The sequence below is a fragment of the Armigeres subalbatus genome, chromosome 1 (genome assembly GCF_024139115.2).
Source record: "Armigeres subalbatus isolate Guangzhou_Male chromosome 1, GZ_Asu_2, whole genome shotgun sequence".
Taxonomy (NCBI): Eukaryota; Metazoa; Arthropoda; class Insecta; order Diptera; family Culicidae; genus Armigeres; species Armigeres subalbatus.
Window position 1 is genome coordinate 265911555 of NC_085139.1, and position 17828 is coordinate 265929382.

General features: G+C 41.3%; 1 protein-coding gene across 1 annotated transcript in view; it reads right to left on the reverse strand.

Moving 5' to 3' along the window:
• LOC134207363 (SET domain-containing protein SmydA-8-like) overlaps positions 1-11764 on the reverse strand; it is a 48333-nt gene extending 36569 nt beyond the window's left edge. The window contains 1 exon segment of the mRNA XM_062683084.1: positions 9861-11764. Within this exon segment, the coding sequence (XP_062539068.1) occupies positions 9861-10865 (1005 nt within the window). The 5' untranslated portion in view covers positions 10866-11764.
• Between the last annotated feature and the right edge of the window lie 6064 nt (positions 11765-17828).

Sequence of the window (17828 nt, forward strand, 5' to 3'; positions counted from 1 at the left end):
TGCATTTTGGAAATGTCTGTGGGGATTTGCTAATTTTTTTTTAAAAGGTTCCTACTACACTTTCCAACACTACTTCAGGAATTTTCTCGGAAAGTCCTTTAGAAAATTCTCTTAGGAATTCCATCAGAAAATAGTTCATTCTTAAATACATTTCCGAATGAATTCCTGCAGGAATATTTTATGTTTTACTAAAGGAATTTCCCAAAGAGAACCTGAATGGATTATTCTTTCTAAAATAGAAAAATTCTGCAGACATTGTCATAGGATTTTACGAAGGGATTCCTAATGAAATTTCGTAAGAAATTCCTGTAGAAATTGAAAAAAAAAAAATCATAGTTCACTCCAGAAGTTCTTTCAGAAACTCCACCAAGAGCTTTGTTGGCATATTTAGGCAAATTTCAGGAAAATATTAGATTTTTTCTGAAACTTAGTTATTTTGAGATCAAAACGACTGAAGTGTATCTAAATCCTAAATTGGAAATAACTTTTGAAAAAAGTTGTTACCAATTTGTTCTATGACACCGAAATCTAATTCTTAACACTTAGGGGTCACGAAAAAGAGAGGCAGGATTTATTGTTAAAATTTGATTAATCAAAATCAAAGAGTAACAAAATAGTGTTAATTCAAATAACTTTTTAAAATCAGGTATTGATTAGTATCGCCGGCAATTGACTATTTTGAATGTGCTGTTTGATGATCGGCAAACGCAGAATATTGCAATTTTAATCCACTGAAGTCGGTTTTTATACGGGCGATTCCTACCGTGTGAATCAAACCGCGGTAATCCAAAAATCCGCGGTAAAATTGATTTTTTCAGTCATTTTTTTTTTTTTCATCCACGCTGGTTCACGCCGCCGCCGCCGCCGCCGATAAAAGTCAACGGCGCGCCGCCGTGACGCCGCCGCCGCCGGGGCAAAAGTAACCACCACGCCGCCGCCGCCGATGACATGACCGGCGCACAGGTCTAGTCCCAGGTAACCTCCGAAAGTGGCCAATGTTTTCAGATTCTGTGCAAATGCCTTCTATTGTATTTGTGCTGCAAAGTAATGAAGTTTGATGTGTCGCAAGCTGGGTTTCAGAATCACTCAAAAAGTGACCACTTCCCTGAGGACACCAGGTTCCTAGGGAATCCCCGGAAGTAGCCAATACGCTCATATGCTCTGAAAATGCCTTCTATTGTATTTGCGTTGCAAAAGCATGAAGTTTGATGTGTCGCAAGCTGGGTTTCAAAATCACTCAAAAAGCGACCACTTCCCTGAGGACACCAGGTTCCCAGGGAACCTCCGGAAGTGGCCAATGTGCCCAGATACTGTGCAAATGCCTTCTATTGTATTTGTATTGAAAAATCATGAAGTTTGATGTGTCGCAAGCTGGGTTTCAGAATCAATCAAAAGGTGACCACTTCCCTGGGGGAACCAGGTTCCCGGAACATCTGTAACCGGATTTTGGAGGTCCAAACGTGCAGTTTCTATTCCTACTATTGCAAAATAATAAATAAAAACGATTGCATAATTATTGAGATTGTTTACTACTCTTTTTGACCCCATTTTACCCAGGGACCCCCTCGGTAAAACCATCCCCGAAGACCCAATCTCCAAATCAATACACAAAAATATAAGATTTAATGCATCTTTCCTCAAAATTTCATGCAAATCGGTCGAAAAAAACGAGAACAATGGATTCTATAATTTGAAATCGTAGCCCGGGCCGAAACGAGTTAAGCATGTTTGCACTGTGACTGCGTTATAATCGCACGTACATATTTTTAAATGCTTACGATTACCTGAAAATTCTACTGCTGTGCCTGTAGATCTGAACTCAAAGACGGTTTTGATGACCCAGGATATACCAAAACCATATAATGCCCCTTGATATTCGGTATTCAAGCTTGAAGCGACGAAAAAAGCTTTGTATTTGTAAAGGAATTCTTCAAGGAATTCCTATAACAAAATCCGAAGGATTTTCTAAAGGAATTTTTGAGGAAATTAAGAAAGGTATTTCCACAATTAAATTGTAATAAAATAAATTGGAAGATGTATGAAATTCCTCGAAAATTCAATGAAGGAATTAAAAGCAATATTGAAAGTCATATATTCTTTTACGAATTCTTTTTAAAATTTGTTCAGAAATTTGGAAATTTGGTTCTTTTGGAAAATCCTTCTGAAGTTCCTTTAATCCTTCCGATGTTTCTTTAGCAATGCCTTTGGAAATTCCTTCAGGAGTTTCTGCGGAAATTGATTTAGGAGTTTCTTTGGAATATAATTTAGGAATTCTTCTAGTACTTTATCAATCAATCCCTTTGAAAACACTAGGAAGAAATTTTTAGAATACCTTCGGAATTTCCCTGAGAAATTTCTCCAGATCTCCAAGAATTTTTTCGGTCATACCTCCAATTTTTTTAGCAAATCTTCTGGAGATTTCTTTAGATCTTCAGAGATTCATTTTGAAATGCCTTCGAAATTTCCTTTGAGAATTCTTTCGGGAATCTCTTATAAAATCTTTCAGAAATTCTTTCAGGAATCCTTGGGAAATTTCATTTGCAAATTCTTTTGGGAATTAATTAGAGAATCCTTTCGAATTTTTGTTAGAAACTGCTACGAACACTCCTGTAGAATTTTCTATTTCATTTTCCAATAATTTTTGGGAAGATTTCCTTCAACAAATTTTTCAGAATAATTCAGGAATATTACATTGTTTTACTAAAGAAATATCTGGAGAAATTTATAAAGGCTTTTCGGGAGGTTCTACGGAAGAATCCCCGGAAGAATATTCAAATGAACTACTGTCGGAATTTTAAGAATTTTTCCTGGAGAAGTACCCGAAAGAATTTCTGAAGGATTTTCTGGAAAAATTTTGTAAGAAATTCCACAGGAGTTTCTAAATGTATTTCAGGAGGAATTTCTTGAATAAATTTACGAAGAACCACACGAAAAGATTTTCGAAAATATTTTCTTGACAAATAATCCCTTTGTTTTGTTTTTTTTGTCATAGAATGTATTCTTCTTCAGGGAGGTTATAGGGCCAAACCAAGGCCCAAACCAAGGGTCGAAACGTCGAATGTAGTAGAATCACTCCGCTTCATACATTCTATGACCAGAAAAGCCAAAACAGAGGTGTAGGGATTGAGAGGGGTATGAGTAAATATATTGACTGAATAAGAGATGCGAGAGGTGACAGTTGAACGAAGTGAGCATTCAGTTTTGTGATGTATTTCGCGGGAAGCAGTAGTGCTTCGGAGCTGCTGCGGATCGGCCGTCTTCTGAAGATACGACAAGAGGGATTATTTGATATCTACCCTGGTCGTTCCCAATATAAATATTTTCTTAACGAATTTCTGAAAGAATTTGCCAAAGAACTATTGAAGGCATCCATGAAAAAAGTTCCAATGGCATTTTCAAAGAAATACCTACTGGATTTTCTATATAAACTTCTAATTAATACATGAATTCATTCGGAAATTACTTTCAAAGAAAGAAACTTTCACAAGAATTGGGACATCCTTCGGAAATTCTTGTGCAATTCCGGACAGCAGTAAAATAAAATTCTGTTGCGGCAGATAAAAAAGGTACAGAGATAGAGCCACTAGTCTCACGTTAGCAGTGAAAAAGTCGTTACAGACAACCCGTGTTACTACCGTCGATTTTTCTTAAACACGTAGTGTTCACTGTGCTGATTAAGATTGAGATCAAAGTTACTGATTGTGGAAATTGCCGGCGCGAGCATGCAGATATTACTCGCTGGCATAAAACCATCATGCTGATGGGGGAATGAAGGAGGAGATAATTTGAGATTGGCCATGCACGTAATGTGAGATGGCGGGAAGGTCGTGGCCGGTCCTGTAGTCATCCGGATGACGTCAACGATGCTAGCGCCGAGGGATACACTAGGCACACGGACACACACGCCAACACACTAGGATTAGGAACAACATTCGGATAAGTAGAATAGGGTGGCTCAAATTAGTATGGGAAAAACTTTTTTCAATTTGTTTGATGGGCCGCCCTCTTATTCGGTTCTATTTGATGCTCTGGACAAAATTTCAGCCAATTCGGTCAACGTTTGGGCGGTGCTAAACTCGTTGGAAGTTTATATACAAAAATGTATGCAGAAACATCCAAAAATAGTGAATTGCAGTTGGACGGAAATCAGGGAAATCTCCCGAAAATCCCTTTGGAGAATTCCTTCGGATATTTTTGGGAATTGCTTTAGAAATTCCTGCGAAAATTGATTTCGAACTTTTTCAAGAAATTGTTTTAGCAATTATCTCAGGGATTTTTAAAAGAAATTCTTCCAGTAACTTTAAGGAAATTAAAGAGTTTTAGGAAATCCTTCGAAATTTCTTCAAATCTTCATCCAGGAATCTCTTCGGACATTCCTCCGTAAACTCCAATTGGATGTTCCTTGAGACCTTCGGATATTCAATAAATTTTTTTTTCGGAAATCACTTCAAAAAGTCTTTTAGGAATCTTTTTGGAAATTACTTAAGCATTCTTTCCGAAAATTGATCTGAAAATTCCTTTTAAATTCCCGTTAGAAACTCTAAGGAAAATTCTTTTAGTATTTCTTATCTATTCAAAAAAAAATTCTGAAATAATTCCTGCGGGAATTTTGGAAGAAATTTCGTATGGTTTTACTAAGATGATTTCCGCAGGATTTCTTGGAGGAAGTTTCCAAGGAATTTCCGGATAAATTTACAAAGGTCTTTCCAGAGAATTTTCCGAAGAAATGTCAAAAGGAATTCCTGGCGTAATTTATTAGAGGAGTTCTCAAAAGAATTTATGAGAGAACTTCTTAAAGAATTTCCAAAGAATTTCCTAATGAAATTTCGGAAGGATTTCTTCTAAAGTAATTTAGAAGGTATTCCTAAAACAATTTAAACAATTGCTGAAGGAATATAAGAATTTTAATTTGAAACAAAACGAATTACTATAGGAATGATCAAAGGAATTTTTAAAAGAATTTTTGAAGAAATTCCTAAAAGAACTCATAAAAGACTCAACGAAGAAATTTTCTTATATTACCTTCTTTGGATTCCCAAAGGAATTTCTGGATTTACATGCGAAGTAATTTCCGGGATTTTCTGGGAAACCACAAGAGGAAAATTTTGTTCAAGACTTGTGGAAGGAATTCTTGCCGGAGAAATTTCCGAGAGAATAGAATTTCCGTTAGTATTCGAAGGAATACCTGAAATAATTTTTCGAAAGAGTTTCTATAGGAATTTCTGAAAGTACTCTTGATTTTTTTTGGAAAAATCTTTGTGGCAGATCTCAATTCCCCGGGAATTCTTGAGAACATCCGAAGAATTCAGGTCATAAGTAAATCCTGGTTTTGACTCTGGATGGAAAATCTAAAAATAGATTCTCTGTGGATTCTGGCAGCAGAATACCACAGTAGATCACGGCACAGAGGCGGTTAAGTAAGACATAGTGCCTACCAAATAAATAAAGGAATAAAAAAAACTAACTACTATGATTTTTGTAAGGCCAAGTTGCCGAATAATTAATTGTTAAAACCGTCGGCAATTGAGTTTGAAAATTTGGTGCTCTGGGCCCTGTAGCATAATCGCACTAATACTATTAGCTACAAGTTACAAGTTACAAGTTAAAAAATTTCAAGTACTTGTAATTTGCGTTGCATAATAATGTTTTGCCAACTAATAATATTAGTACTTGTATTATTAGTAAGGTAGAAATAACAAGTCCGTCAGGTTCATTTAACTGTCAAATTTCATCCGACAGCTCACTGTCATTGCAGAGGTAGCAGATTTGTTTACGTTTGTTTGCTAATTTTGGCCTCGATTTTGGCTGCGATAGGCATACACGGAACACGAATTATCCTTCTATTTGTTAGTTTATTGATTCGGTTTCAATCCAGTTTCGTGGTATGTACATATTGGTATCCTTTTTTTTTTTACGAGGGAGAATGCATTTACACACTAACCCAGTACACGTGCATTGTAGTTGCCAAACTACCACACGGAAGTGTACTGGAGTGTCGGACTCGACCATACCGGTAATACCGACTAAACTCCCTTGGGCTCCACCATCGTATCCCCCAGGAACTACCTCGCAGTACTACTTCTGGGGGGACGGCAGTACTAAGCGTACTCGCTCATTATCGCTCACACAGGCACTCGTCCCACGCGAGACTGACTTGGGTGCTCGCACACCATTCACTCCATTTGAGTCTTACTTGGTTACTTGGATGCTCTCCCGGACGCTCCGCTGCCATGCCTCGAGGTGTCAATAGCGGTAACTGCCTGGGCCTACAGATATTGCGCTATGACACTCCTGCCTCAGCACGAGCAGATCAATCACACCACTGCCGAAGCAGACCACACGCTACCCTGCCGAAGCAGGGACACTCCCCATGCACCACATGTGCACAACTGTAGGTGTGTGGGTACAACCCACTGCTACCCTGCCGCCGAAGCAGCTTCTCCAAAGACCATTCGCTCCATGTGACCCTTTTCGGGTGCTCACTCTAACACTCCACTGCCATGCCTCGAGGTGTCGAGAAGGTACCTCGACTCCTACCTCAGCATGTGCAGTCCATACTCAGACTTCTGCTGCGCTTCGAGGTGTCGATAGCGGTAACTGCCTGGGCCTACAGATATTACGCTACGACACTCCTGCCTCAGCACGAGCAGATCAATCACACCACTGCCGAAGCAGACCACACGCTACCCTGCCGAAGCAGGGACACTCCCCATGCACCACATGTGCACAACTGTAGGTGTGTGGGTACAACCCACTGCTACCCTGCCGCCGAAGCAGCTTCTCCAAAGACCATTCGCTCCATGTGACCCTTTTTCGGGTGCTCACTCTAACACTCCACTGCAATGCCTCGAGGTGTCGATGGGATACCTCGACTCCTGCCTCAGCATGTGCAGTCCATACTCAGACTTCTGCTGCGCTTTGAGGTGACAATAGCGGCGGAGACACGCTATGACACTCCTGCCTCAGCACAACCAGATCACTCACTCCCTGCCGAAGCAGCTCACGCGCTACCCTACCGAAGTAGGTACACTCCACAACTCACTCTAACACTCCACTGCCATGCCTCGAGGTGTCGATAGCGGTATGTAGGGACCAATCAACGATACTACGCTACGACACTCTTACCTTAGCATGTGCAGTCCATACTCAGACTTCTGCTGCGCTTCGAGGTGACAATAGCGGTGACGCGCTATGACACTCCTGCCTCAGCACAAACAGATCACTCACTCCCTGCCGAAGCAGCTCACGCACTACCCTACCGAAGTAGGGACACTCCACATGCCAATTGGCACTCCCTGGGCTTGTGCTTTTGAAGCGGCACACAGTCGCTTTGATAGAGTCCGCTTACGGGCACTTGTGGTTTTTTGGGAGGGATTTTAGCAGAGCCCACTGCTAAATCCCACCACGCCCTAGGCAGTTCTCCCTGACTCGCAGACAGCTGGGGAGGGGTCGTCAAGCCCTTGGACATCATGCTGTCCCTGCTGTCCCTGCTGCCCCAATATTGGTATCCTTGACTAAGCCAATATGCACACTGGAGTTGCTTTTTACGTGATTTTTATAGGCGGATTTTGGGATGACATGGGTTTTAATTTATTTTATATGTTACGTGAGCGTATCCTCCATGAAAATTCTAATCCCGCTAAATTCGTTTGACACGTGTTGTTGAAGCGGATTTCAATATAAGTGTATTGTAGGACTCATGAGGGTTTGGAATACAGTAAAACTTGACTTGACGTATAAATCATCCCAAAATTGAGGGACAAAATACTTTCTTTTATTGATTAGAATACCTATCCCATACAATTTGGGTCAGATTTTTTGTGATTTATCTTTTCTAACTAAACCCAGCTTTTCGTATGTTTTTACGTGGATTAAGTTAAACTTCCTAGGGCTAGAAAAGTCATTTTACTCAAATATGGATTATTGGGCCAAAGAACGGCTTTAAGCGAAAACAACTCATTTTTCAGTAGTTATGGGTTTCCATGCAGTGCATAATTGCTAATGATCTTGAGCGATTCCTTTATTTGAATATTTGATGTCAGCACTTAAAGTATTTCTGCTATCTCCAGAGTTATTTAAAAAGTTACACAATTTTCAGTTTTGTATTGGAACGAGATATTTATTCTTAGTGCATAGTATTACATACTATGGTAATTTGAACCACTTTGAATACTAGTTTCTTTCTCTGATAAGTCATTAAAACCAATAAAACGATGCATATTTACTTTTCATAGCTGAAATAATAAAATAAAACCTATTTGTAAAGTGCATTACAGTAACATCCAAACTTGTAGAAGAAACTACAAGCCAACGCTAATAATTTCTACTTGTTTCTTTATGCAACAGTTATTTGTAAACTCCACTAATATTATTAGTGCAGTTTACTTGTAATATTAGACTTGTAAATTCATACTTGTAGATTTTTATGCAACGGAAAAATACAAGTTACAAGCTACTCTACTAATATTATTAGTAAAACTTCGATTATGCTACAGGCCCCTGGTGATCCTGTCCGAAGAATGTGTCTTAGTCCTTTCTGTACTCACGTTTTATCAACACGATTCCTACTATTATACGTTTTCCACATTAATAATTCCAAATCCTCCCGTGGCACCTATTAGAGATCCAAAGCCATTCTCCACCTTCCTTAGCATTCGCAAGGACGTGGCCAGGAAAGGGCTCGACTGTTGGATAGTGCCTTGCTTCTATCTAAGCTAAGAGATAGTGATTATCCCCAAATAATATCTGTGGTGACGAATGAAAGATTTTCCTAATCGAAATTCAGAAAAAACGAGAAATTCAGACTAGGTATTTTTTGTGGAAATTCTAAAGAATTTTCCATGGAAATTCAAAGGAATTTGCTGTGAGAAATCGAAGAAATTTGCTTTGGGGAATTATATCAGAACTTCCAAAATCAATCATAAGAGAGTGCAATTAAAACTCAGAATAATTTAAGCAGTGGAAACTATAAAAAAAATGTCTTGGAAATTTAAAAAAAAGTTTTAGGAGTTTCCTAAAGAAAAAAGAAAAATCTTGAAAAAATTATAATCAAATTTCGATGAATTTCTCGTTCAGAAAAATTCTTTGAGAGCTCAAAAGAGTTTTTCCTAGAGGACTGGCATAACTTTCTCGTGGGAATCAGTAAAATTCCGTTAAAAAAATCGTATAGAAATTCATGCGAAAAATGCTTTCAGCAAACTCCGCCACCATCGTTTTTTTCAGACCGGCTCACACCTCACTAGGAATAAAATCGAATTATAGAATATGCGGCGGACAACATTTTAAAAGTTCAAAAATCAACTCTGATGTCTATAGATCCAAATGCAGAACAATCTCACCATTAACTTTTACGGAGACCAAACATTATAAACTTCGAACCTATTGGCTATGCATCATCGTTCATCGCAACAAATCGATCCTCGCAAAATAAATCTTGCCAACGATCCGAACTCAACCCGATGTCAAAGGGCAAATCGTTAGAGTTTTTCGAATCACCTTCCCCTGCAGCACAGCTCGCGTGCCTTATACTACCAAGTTTCTCAGAATCAGTTTATTTTTAGTATGGTCACTTCACTGTAGTCTGGCGGATACGAAAGCGAATTCCAATCGAACGTTCCTACGATGAAAGAGTAAAATAGGTTTGGGATTTTTCTGTTCACATTTTATAGTAACTTTGTACACTCGAAGCCGCTTGAATATTTTGCCGTGATGGTAATGATCCTTCAAAAAAATCCACCAGACTAAAATAAAACGATTATAATTATAGCCACCCATGCCGTTTCTTATTTGTCAATATTTTTAAAGAGGTCATGACCGAAACGTGGCACGGAATGAATGAATAGATTTTTCAAATAACTTACCGTCGGGTCCCGACAGCGATCGCAACTGCACAAAAAGTGCTTCGAGAAGCACAGATGGATGATCCGATGCTGCGTTCCCCACAGCGTCTTGGAGTAGTTGTTGAAGATCTGTTCGCCCTTGCGGATCGGTTTCGAGGCGTAGCAGCGCATCACAAGGTCCCCGTCGAACACGTACCGGATGTTGGGCAGACAGCAATGGTTCATCAGGGCACCCAGGATATAGAGTCCTCGGAGCACGATTTCGTGGTCGTTATTGTCCTCATCTTGCACCATCCGGCTGGTTTCGAAGGCGTTCGTATTGAGCACGTTTACGATCTTGCGAAGATATTGCACATCTTCGCTGTCTTCCGGGAGATTTTTGAAGACTTGATCCTTGATTATCCGTTCGACCTCGGTGGTCATGTCTTTGCGAGGCGGATGAGCTTCCATGTTGAGCACAATTGAGCGACGGTGGTTGTCTAGGAGGAATCCCCGAATCGAAGTCAGAGCGTAGAGAATGGTTTTACAGTAGCGGTTTTGGTCCTTGGGTTCCCAGGAGGATATGACGCGACACTCTGCGGTATGGGGAGTTTCCGGAGCTGCAGAAATGTCGCAATCAGGGCAAACCGGTAGCCGGCAGCCCCCACTACAAAGAGTTAGCTTTTTCTGTATTCTACAACAGCTGGCACAGAATATCACATCGTAGTTGTTCAATCGCGGACCGAGCAGAATGGGCCTATCCAGGAAGATCAATTCGTTCTCCTCAATGTCGCGAGTGGCCACCATTCCACGTCCGTAGCCCTCGAACACGGTAATATCCCAAGGTTGGTCGGGCGTATACAGATCGTCGAGGAACGCCAACAATTCCGTCTTGAAACGGACCATATTCTCCGGATCTATTAGCGCTAACCTATCACTATCACTACTACTGCTACTACTTCTGCTAATATTATCACATTCCACTGCCGTTTCCGGATTTCCGTTTGGGACGATATCCAAATCTTCACTCACGGCGGTCAATTCCATCGTGGCGCGTGTTGTAGGAGCAGGCACCTGAACGGTTACAAATTGCCGCCTTAACGACTTTAACCGTCGAGCTCAGCTGATAGACTGAACCGGCTGATGATGAGCACTGTCGCAGGCAAATATCATCGTCGACCGGCGGCTACTCCGTCCACCGTTAGCAAATTCACAACTGGCTCCTCCCCCACCACCTCCGCTTTCCTCCTGATCTCCACCAGCTGCTGCTAGTCCTGCCAACCAAACGTCGTCTTCCACCGATCGCCGTCCGTCCGTTCTCATGTCTGTCTGTCACCAAACTGAGGTCTGCGGCGCGAGCTAAGACGTTTCACACGTTTTTGGGGGGGCTTCACGCGATATTATGCTCCACGACGCTCACTCGACGCAAATGTGCGGCTGACCAGCAGGGGGAGAGTTCGCGAACCAACCTCAACAGGCAGGCGACATCGCACTTCTTTCAGTAGCTAGCAGTTAGTAAACAACCAAAGAGCATTCGAGGAAAAATTCCGGGGATTCGCTCTTGCTCTGCCTCTCCGCAGCGTGATGATGCGTTTCACAACCGCTCGTGCTCTCACCTAGCCCAGAGACCCATAAATATAAATGGGAACCCCTCGCATCGTCTACGTCTCCGTCGCCTCACCTCGTCGCTCGGAATGACCGAAAACCAAAAATAAAGCAGTGAAAAGAAAATCTCTTAAAATTTCCTCGTTCACATCTAATGGCAGCCAGAGCCACCTCCAATCACAGTTTGACCTATCTGAGAAATGTTTCTAATTTTCGATTTTACTGCGGCATCCTCGTTGACACAAATCACCACCCCTTGTGTGAAGGGGAACACCTTTTATCCACTTCTGATGGCGGAAATTATGGGGCCTTTTTTCTCACTAATGGGTTCGAATGCTGGAAATTTTCACCACTTGAACACGCGTCATGAAAACCACTTTTTTCTACAACCGACACACCTCCCGAGAAGGATTGAACACGGGACTAAAGTTTAACAGCGTAGAAGGTGCTGATAGGCCATGGCTGAGGAAATAAATTTGGGATCGGGATGCTGTGTTGCAATGCGACAGCAGCAGGTGGCATTCGCGAGTGATGGGTTCGCGGTGCGTTTAGGGCGAATGTTTGAGGAAGACAATAAATCGACTTCGTCACCGACGTCTTCTTATAGTTGGTTGGAAGCCGTAGTTGGCCTGCAGAGAGAGAAGCGAGCTTTTTTCTTCGCCAGCTCAAACAACAAAGCAGGCGTCTTATCTGTTGTCACATGCCCTCATGGTGTGTCGTGCCTCCAAACACCATTCCATTGCTCTCATCTCACGGACGATTGCTCTGATGCTGCACTGGCATGGCAAGGAAAGGCCATTGCTTGTTGTTGGCGGTGGGATGCTGTTCAGTGGGGAAACTGGACGCCGAAGCGTCGGTTTCTCACCGATGGGTTGCGATTAGGTGGGTGGAGAAGTTTTCCAAAGATAAGAGGAAAATTTAGCAGAGAGCGAAAGCTCTGAGAGAGAAGAATGTCTGTTTGCAACACGCTAAGGATTTCTATCCTTTTAACTGTAGGCACTTCTAGCAATCAGACAACAAACAAATGGGTACTATTTCCACCTATTTTCAAAAGTGAATATATAATCATAATGTATAACAAAAATAATTAGCATTATCGGCAGGAGTTGAGGACGGCAGGAATATTTGGCAATGCTGATTCGGTCAGCGGAATGTACTGTAGATGGTTGTTGTAAAAAAGGATTATGGAGAAAATATAGGTGGATAGCTCCACGGATGTAACGCGCAGGGAGCTATTTCCGCACTGATCATTGTACTGTGCATTAAAAAGCCACATCAGCAACTGACATTCGATCAGATATACCAAACTTCGCTAACGGAAACATGCATTTATTAATGCAGTGCACAGTGGGCTACGTCGTTAAATTAGGAGGAAAAAAATATTTTCACCATAATGATAATATTTTAGGATCAAAGTGTCTTCAGCAAAGTCAAAGCTTATTATTTAAGCTTTATTTTGAAGTTTGTTGCAATAAGGTGGCCCCACTATATTTTGAGATAACATTTTTAACTTCTATATTTCTAATTTTGGCATTGTACGGTGTTCCAGAAAGTTGTTCCTTATTTAATTTTGAATCACTTTGCTGAATAAACCATTTTTGTTCGCCGTTTGTATCATTTGTTATGATAATTTCAAATAATTATGTTAAGGTGACCCTAAACAATCAATATTTTGATTGTAACTTTTTAGTTTTAATTTTTATCGTAGTGACGTCTTCTACAAAGTTTTAGAGCATAAAAAATGCACGTTTTGGTTACATAACCGAGTGAATTCATTGGTGGATTGCAGAGATATCACTGTTTTTCTTGAAAAAATCCGTTGTTTTCAAATGCCTGTATTTTTGAATGGGGGAAAAAGGGGGATCTATTTTTCCCTGGGTTAGACAGAGGAAGGGCTAAAGATTGCTCTGAATATTTTGGTATCGGAAAATTTGAGGGAATTTGAGGATTTTTCATCGTTTAAAAAAATGGCTTTATGTACGAGGAAATCAAAATCATTAGTTCTATAAGTGTTATAAAATCAAAAATTCCGCCCAATTCGTCAAAAACAAAATGTTTATAGTAATCATAACTTCCTTATATATTTCCAGCGCATCTTCATTCAATATACCGATTGGTAGAATAACATGTTCAATGATATCAACGCTTATCAACGTGACAACTTCACTGAACAGACCATAATCGTAGATTGTTTACATCACTTGTTCAATTGATTTTACTTTATATAGGGTGGTATGGAAAATTAAGTTTTTCGAGCGTAATTTTTTTATTCAACTTTTATCTAGATATATATTAGGGTGGTTCAAAAATTCGATTTTTTCTGTCCCATGTTCTGAGTGTCCTCCGCGAATTTGAGCGAAATTGGATAACAACTGATTTAGCACGAGCCGTTTCAAGTTTGCATGGGGAAGTGGATTTTTCATCCTACTGATTATGGCGCTTCCCCATACAGCGCTGGCGAAAAAAGAACCCACATGGCCAAAATCGCATGTTGATTAATCGTTCCTATAATTAGTAATCGGTTTTAATCCAGCTTGCAAATCTTTGGTTATGATTACTGAACTTCTCGAAGCGCATCACTGATACGTGCAGTGCTACATAGTTGCTTGATTTTGTCAGTGCTATCTTTCGCGCCTAAAGCAGCAATGTTGCCTGTGAAGTAGTATCGCGGTAAGCTCCAAAGAACTACAACATAAATTAAAATCGATTACTAGATATTCGAACGATTATCCAAGTGATAATTTTTTAGGACTCCTTTTGGCTATGTGGGTTCTGTTTTCGCCAGCGCTTAATTGGGGAGCGCCATAATCAGTATGATAAAAAGTTCACTTTGCCCATACTAATTCCCATGCAAATTTGAAACGTGCTCGTGCTAAATCAAATCGGACACTCAGAACATGGAACAGAATTGAGTGATCGGCGTGGAGAAAAATCAAATTTTTGAACCACCCTAATATATATCTAGATAAAAATTAAATAAAAAATACGCTTGAAAAAAACTTATTTTTCGTATCAACCTTACGATCGGAATTTTTGGTTTTATAACACTTATAGAACTGATGATTTTGATTTCCTCGTAGATAAAGCCATTTTTTAAATGAAGGAAAAACCTCAAATTCTAATATCAAAATATGCAGAGCAATCCTTAGCCCTTCCTCTGTCTAACCCAGGAAAAATGGATCCCCCTTTTTCCCCATTAAAAAATACAGGCATTTGAAAACAACGATTTTTTTCAAGAAAAGCAGTGATATCTCTGCAATCCACCAATGAATTTACTTGGTTATGTAACCAAAACGTGCATTTTTTATGCTCTAAAACTTTGTAGAAGACGTCACTTCGATAAAAATTAAAAACTAAAAAGTTACAATCAAAATATTGATTTTTGGGGTCACCCTAATATTATTATTTGAAATTATCATAACAAATGATACAAACGACGTACAACAATGGTTTCTTCAGCAAAGTGCCTCAAAACTAAACAAGGAACAACTTTCTAGAACATCGTAAAATGCTAAAATTAGAAATATAGAAGTTAAAAATATTATCTCAAAATGTAGTGTGGCCACCCTATTGCAACAAACTTCAAAATAAAGCTTAAATAATAAGCTTTGAATTTTTTCACGACGTGGCCCACTGTGCAGTGGGCTCTGTTAAACTTCTATACAAAGCTACATGTATCCGCAAGCAAACTCCGCCAAAGCGACCGTGCGCCGCTCAAAGCGCACAAGCCCAAGTCCCTGGTGTTAGGTGGGACGCTTAACATGCCTGACACGACGGCCCTCCGACGAGAAAGGAGGTTTGCGCAGGCTCAATAAGCCGCCTGTAAAATCAATAATTACGAAATGCAGAAAAGATAAAACGACTTAATACAATCGCAACGACCTAGGTGACGAATAACGGATCATGATTAGAAGCTTGAAGCAAGGAACTGCAAGTCACTAGATTTGAGGTTGCGACAGGATAATCTATGATGAATTACATCCCCGCAACTTCGATGTCGTAGCGCTGCAGGATATCTGCTGGACAGGACAAAAAGTGTGGAAAAGCGAGCATCGAGCGGCTACCTTCTATCAAAGCTGTGGCACCACCAACGAGCTGGGGACCGGCTTCATAGTGATGGGCAAAGTTCGCCAACGCGTAATTGGATGGCAGCCAATCAACGCAAGGATGTGCAAGCTGAGGATAAAAGGCTGTTTCTTCAACTATGGCATCATCAACGTGCACTGCCCACACGAAGGGACACCCGACGACGTGAAAGAAGCGTTCTATGCACAGCTGGAGCAGACATACGATGGATGCCCACTGCGGGACGTCATCGGCGACATGAACGTTCAGGTAGACAGGGAGGAAATGTATAGTCCGGTCATCGGACCGGATAGTTTTTTCCCTCAAAATATCCACAAGGCCACATGGAGATCACCTAATCAAGAAGCAGAAAACCAAATCAACCACGTTCTAATTGATGGTGAATTCTTCTCCGACAACACGAACGTTCGCATTTACCACAGTGCGAATAATGAATCCGACCACTACCTCGTTGTAGTATACCTGCGCTCAAAACTATCGGCGGTGCACCGTCAGAGTCGTTCGCCAAGGCTGAACATTGGGCGGCTACTAGACGGCAGAATAGGTCAAGACTACGCGCAGCAGCTGGAGGACGATTTGCAGCCATATGCCAAGCTAAATGGGGAAGACTTTTATGCACTGCACTCCAGCCTTCATTCATTTCATTTATTCAGACTAAGGCCGAAGTGGCCTGTGCGGTATATAAGAGTCTTCTCCATTCGGCTCGGTCCATGGCTACACGTCGCCAACCATGCAGTCTGCGGAGGGTCCGCAAATCGTTCTCCACCTGATCGATCCACCTTGCCCGCTGTGCACCTCGCCTTCTTGTTCCCGTCAGATCGTCTTCGAAAACTCCCAGTGCGCGTTGATCCTCCACGAGCATCGTCCAGGTCTCGTGTCCGTAAAGGACTACCGGTCGTATCAGCGTATTGTAGATAGTATGTTTGATACGGCGACGAACACTATTCGATCGGTGCGTCTTGCGGAGCCACTATGCGTCTCCGAATTTCTCTGCTGGTATCGTTATCGGCGGTCACCAGTGAGCCCAAGTACACGAATTCTTCAACCACCTCGATTTCGTCACCACCGATAGAAACTCGTGGTGGGTGGCTTACATTGACTTCTCTTGAGCCTCTTCCTATCATGTACTTCGTCTTCGACGTGTTGATGACTAGTCCAATCCGTTTAGCTTCGCTTTTCAGTCTGATGTAGGCTTCCTCCATCCTCTCAAAGTTACGTGCCATGATATCAATGTCGTCGGCGAAACCAAATAACTGGACGGACTTCGTGAAAATCGTACCAATCGTGTTAATCCCTGCTCTTCGTATTACCCCTTCCAAAGCGATGTTGAATAGCAGACACGAAAGACCATCACCTTGCCGTAACCCTCTGCGGGTTTCAAAGGGACTCGAGAATGCTCCTGAAACTCGAACTACGCACATCACCCGATCCATCGTCGCTTTGATCAACCGTGTCGGTTTATCCGGAAATCCGTTTTCGTGCATTAGCTGCCATAGCTGGTCCCGATCGATTGTATCATATGCGGCTTTGAAGTCGATAAATATATGATGTGTGGGCACGTTGTATTCGCGGCATTTCTGCAATACTTGGCGAATGACGAACACCTGGTCTGTGGTAAGGCGTTCGCCCATAAAACCCGCCTGGTACTGCCCCACAAACTGCCTCGCATTTGGTGCTAGTCGACGGCATAAAATTTTGGAGAGTACCTTGTAGGCGGCGTTCAGTAATGTGATTGCGCGGTAGTTGCTACAATCCAGTTTATCTCCTTTTTGTAGATGGGACACACGACACCTTCCATCCACTCCTGCGGCAAAACTTCCTCCTCCCAAATCTTGGTAATGACCCAGTGCAGCGCTCTAGCCAGTGCCTCATCACCGTGTCTAAATAACTCTCCTGGTAGTTGGTCAATTCCATGGGACTTTATTGTTCTTCAGATTTCCTGGAGATCCGGAGCCGGTAAAATTATGTCCTGGGCGCGTACTCCCAGGTCCATCACCATACCGCCATCTTCGTCTGCCACATCGCCATTCTGGGGCTCTTCGTAGTGCTACCGCCCCCTTTGGATCACCTCACGCTCGTTCTTAGAAAGGTTCCCGTTTATGCCCTTACACACACAGATAAAAATATGTTGTGATTTTAAATGTATTTTAATGCACATATTTGGAACATGTAAATAAACGTAACATTCAATCGATCTCACTATTCTTTTGAATCGAAATAAATTTAAACTGTGCTTGCTTGTAAAATTCAGTCAAATTTAATTGAATATCGAATGTTAATTTGTTTGATGGGATAAGCTGCAATTTTACACGCCGTTGA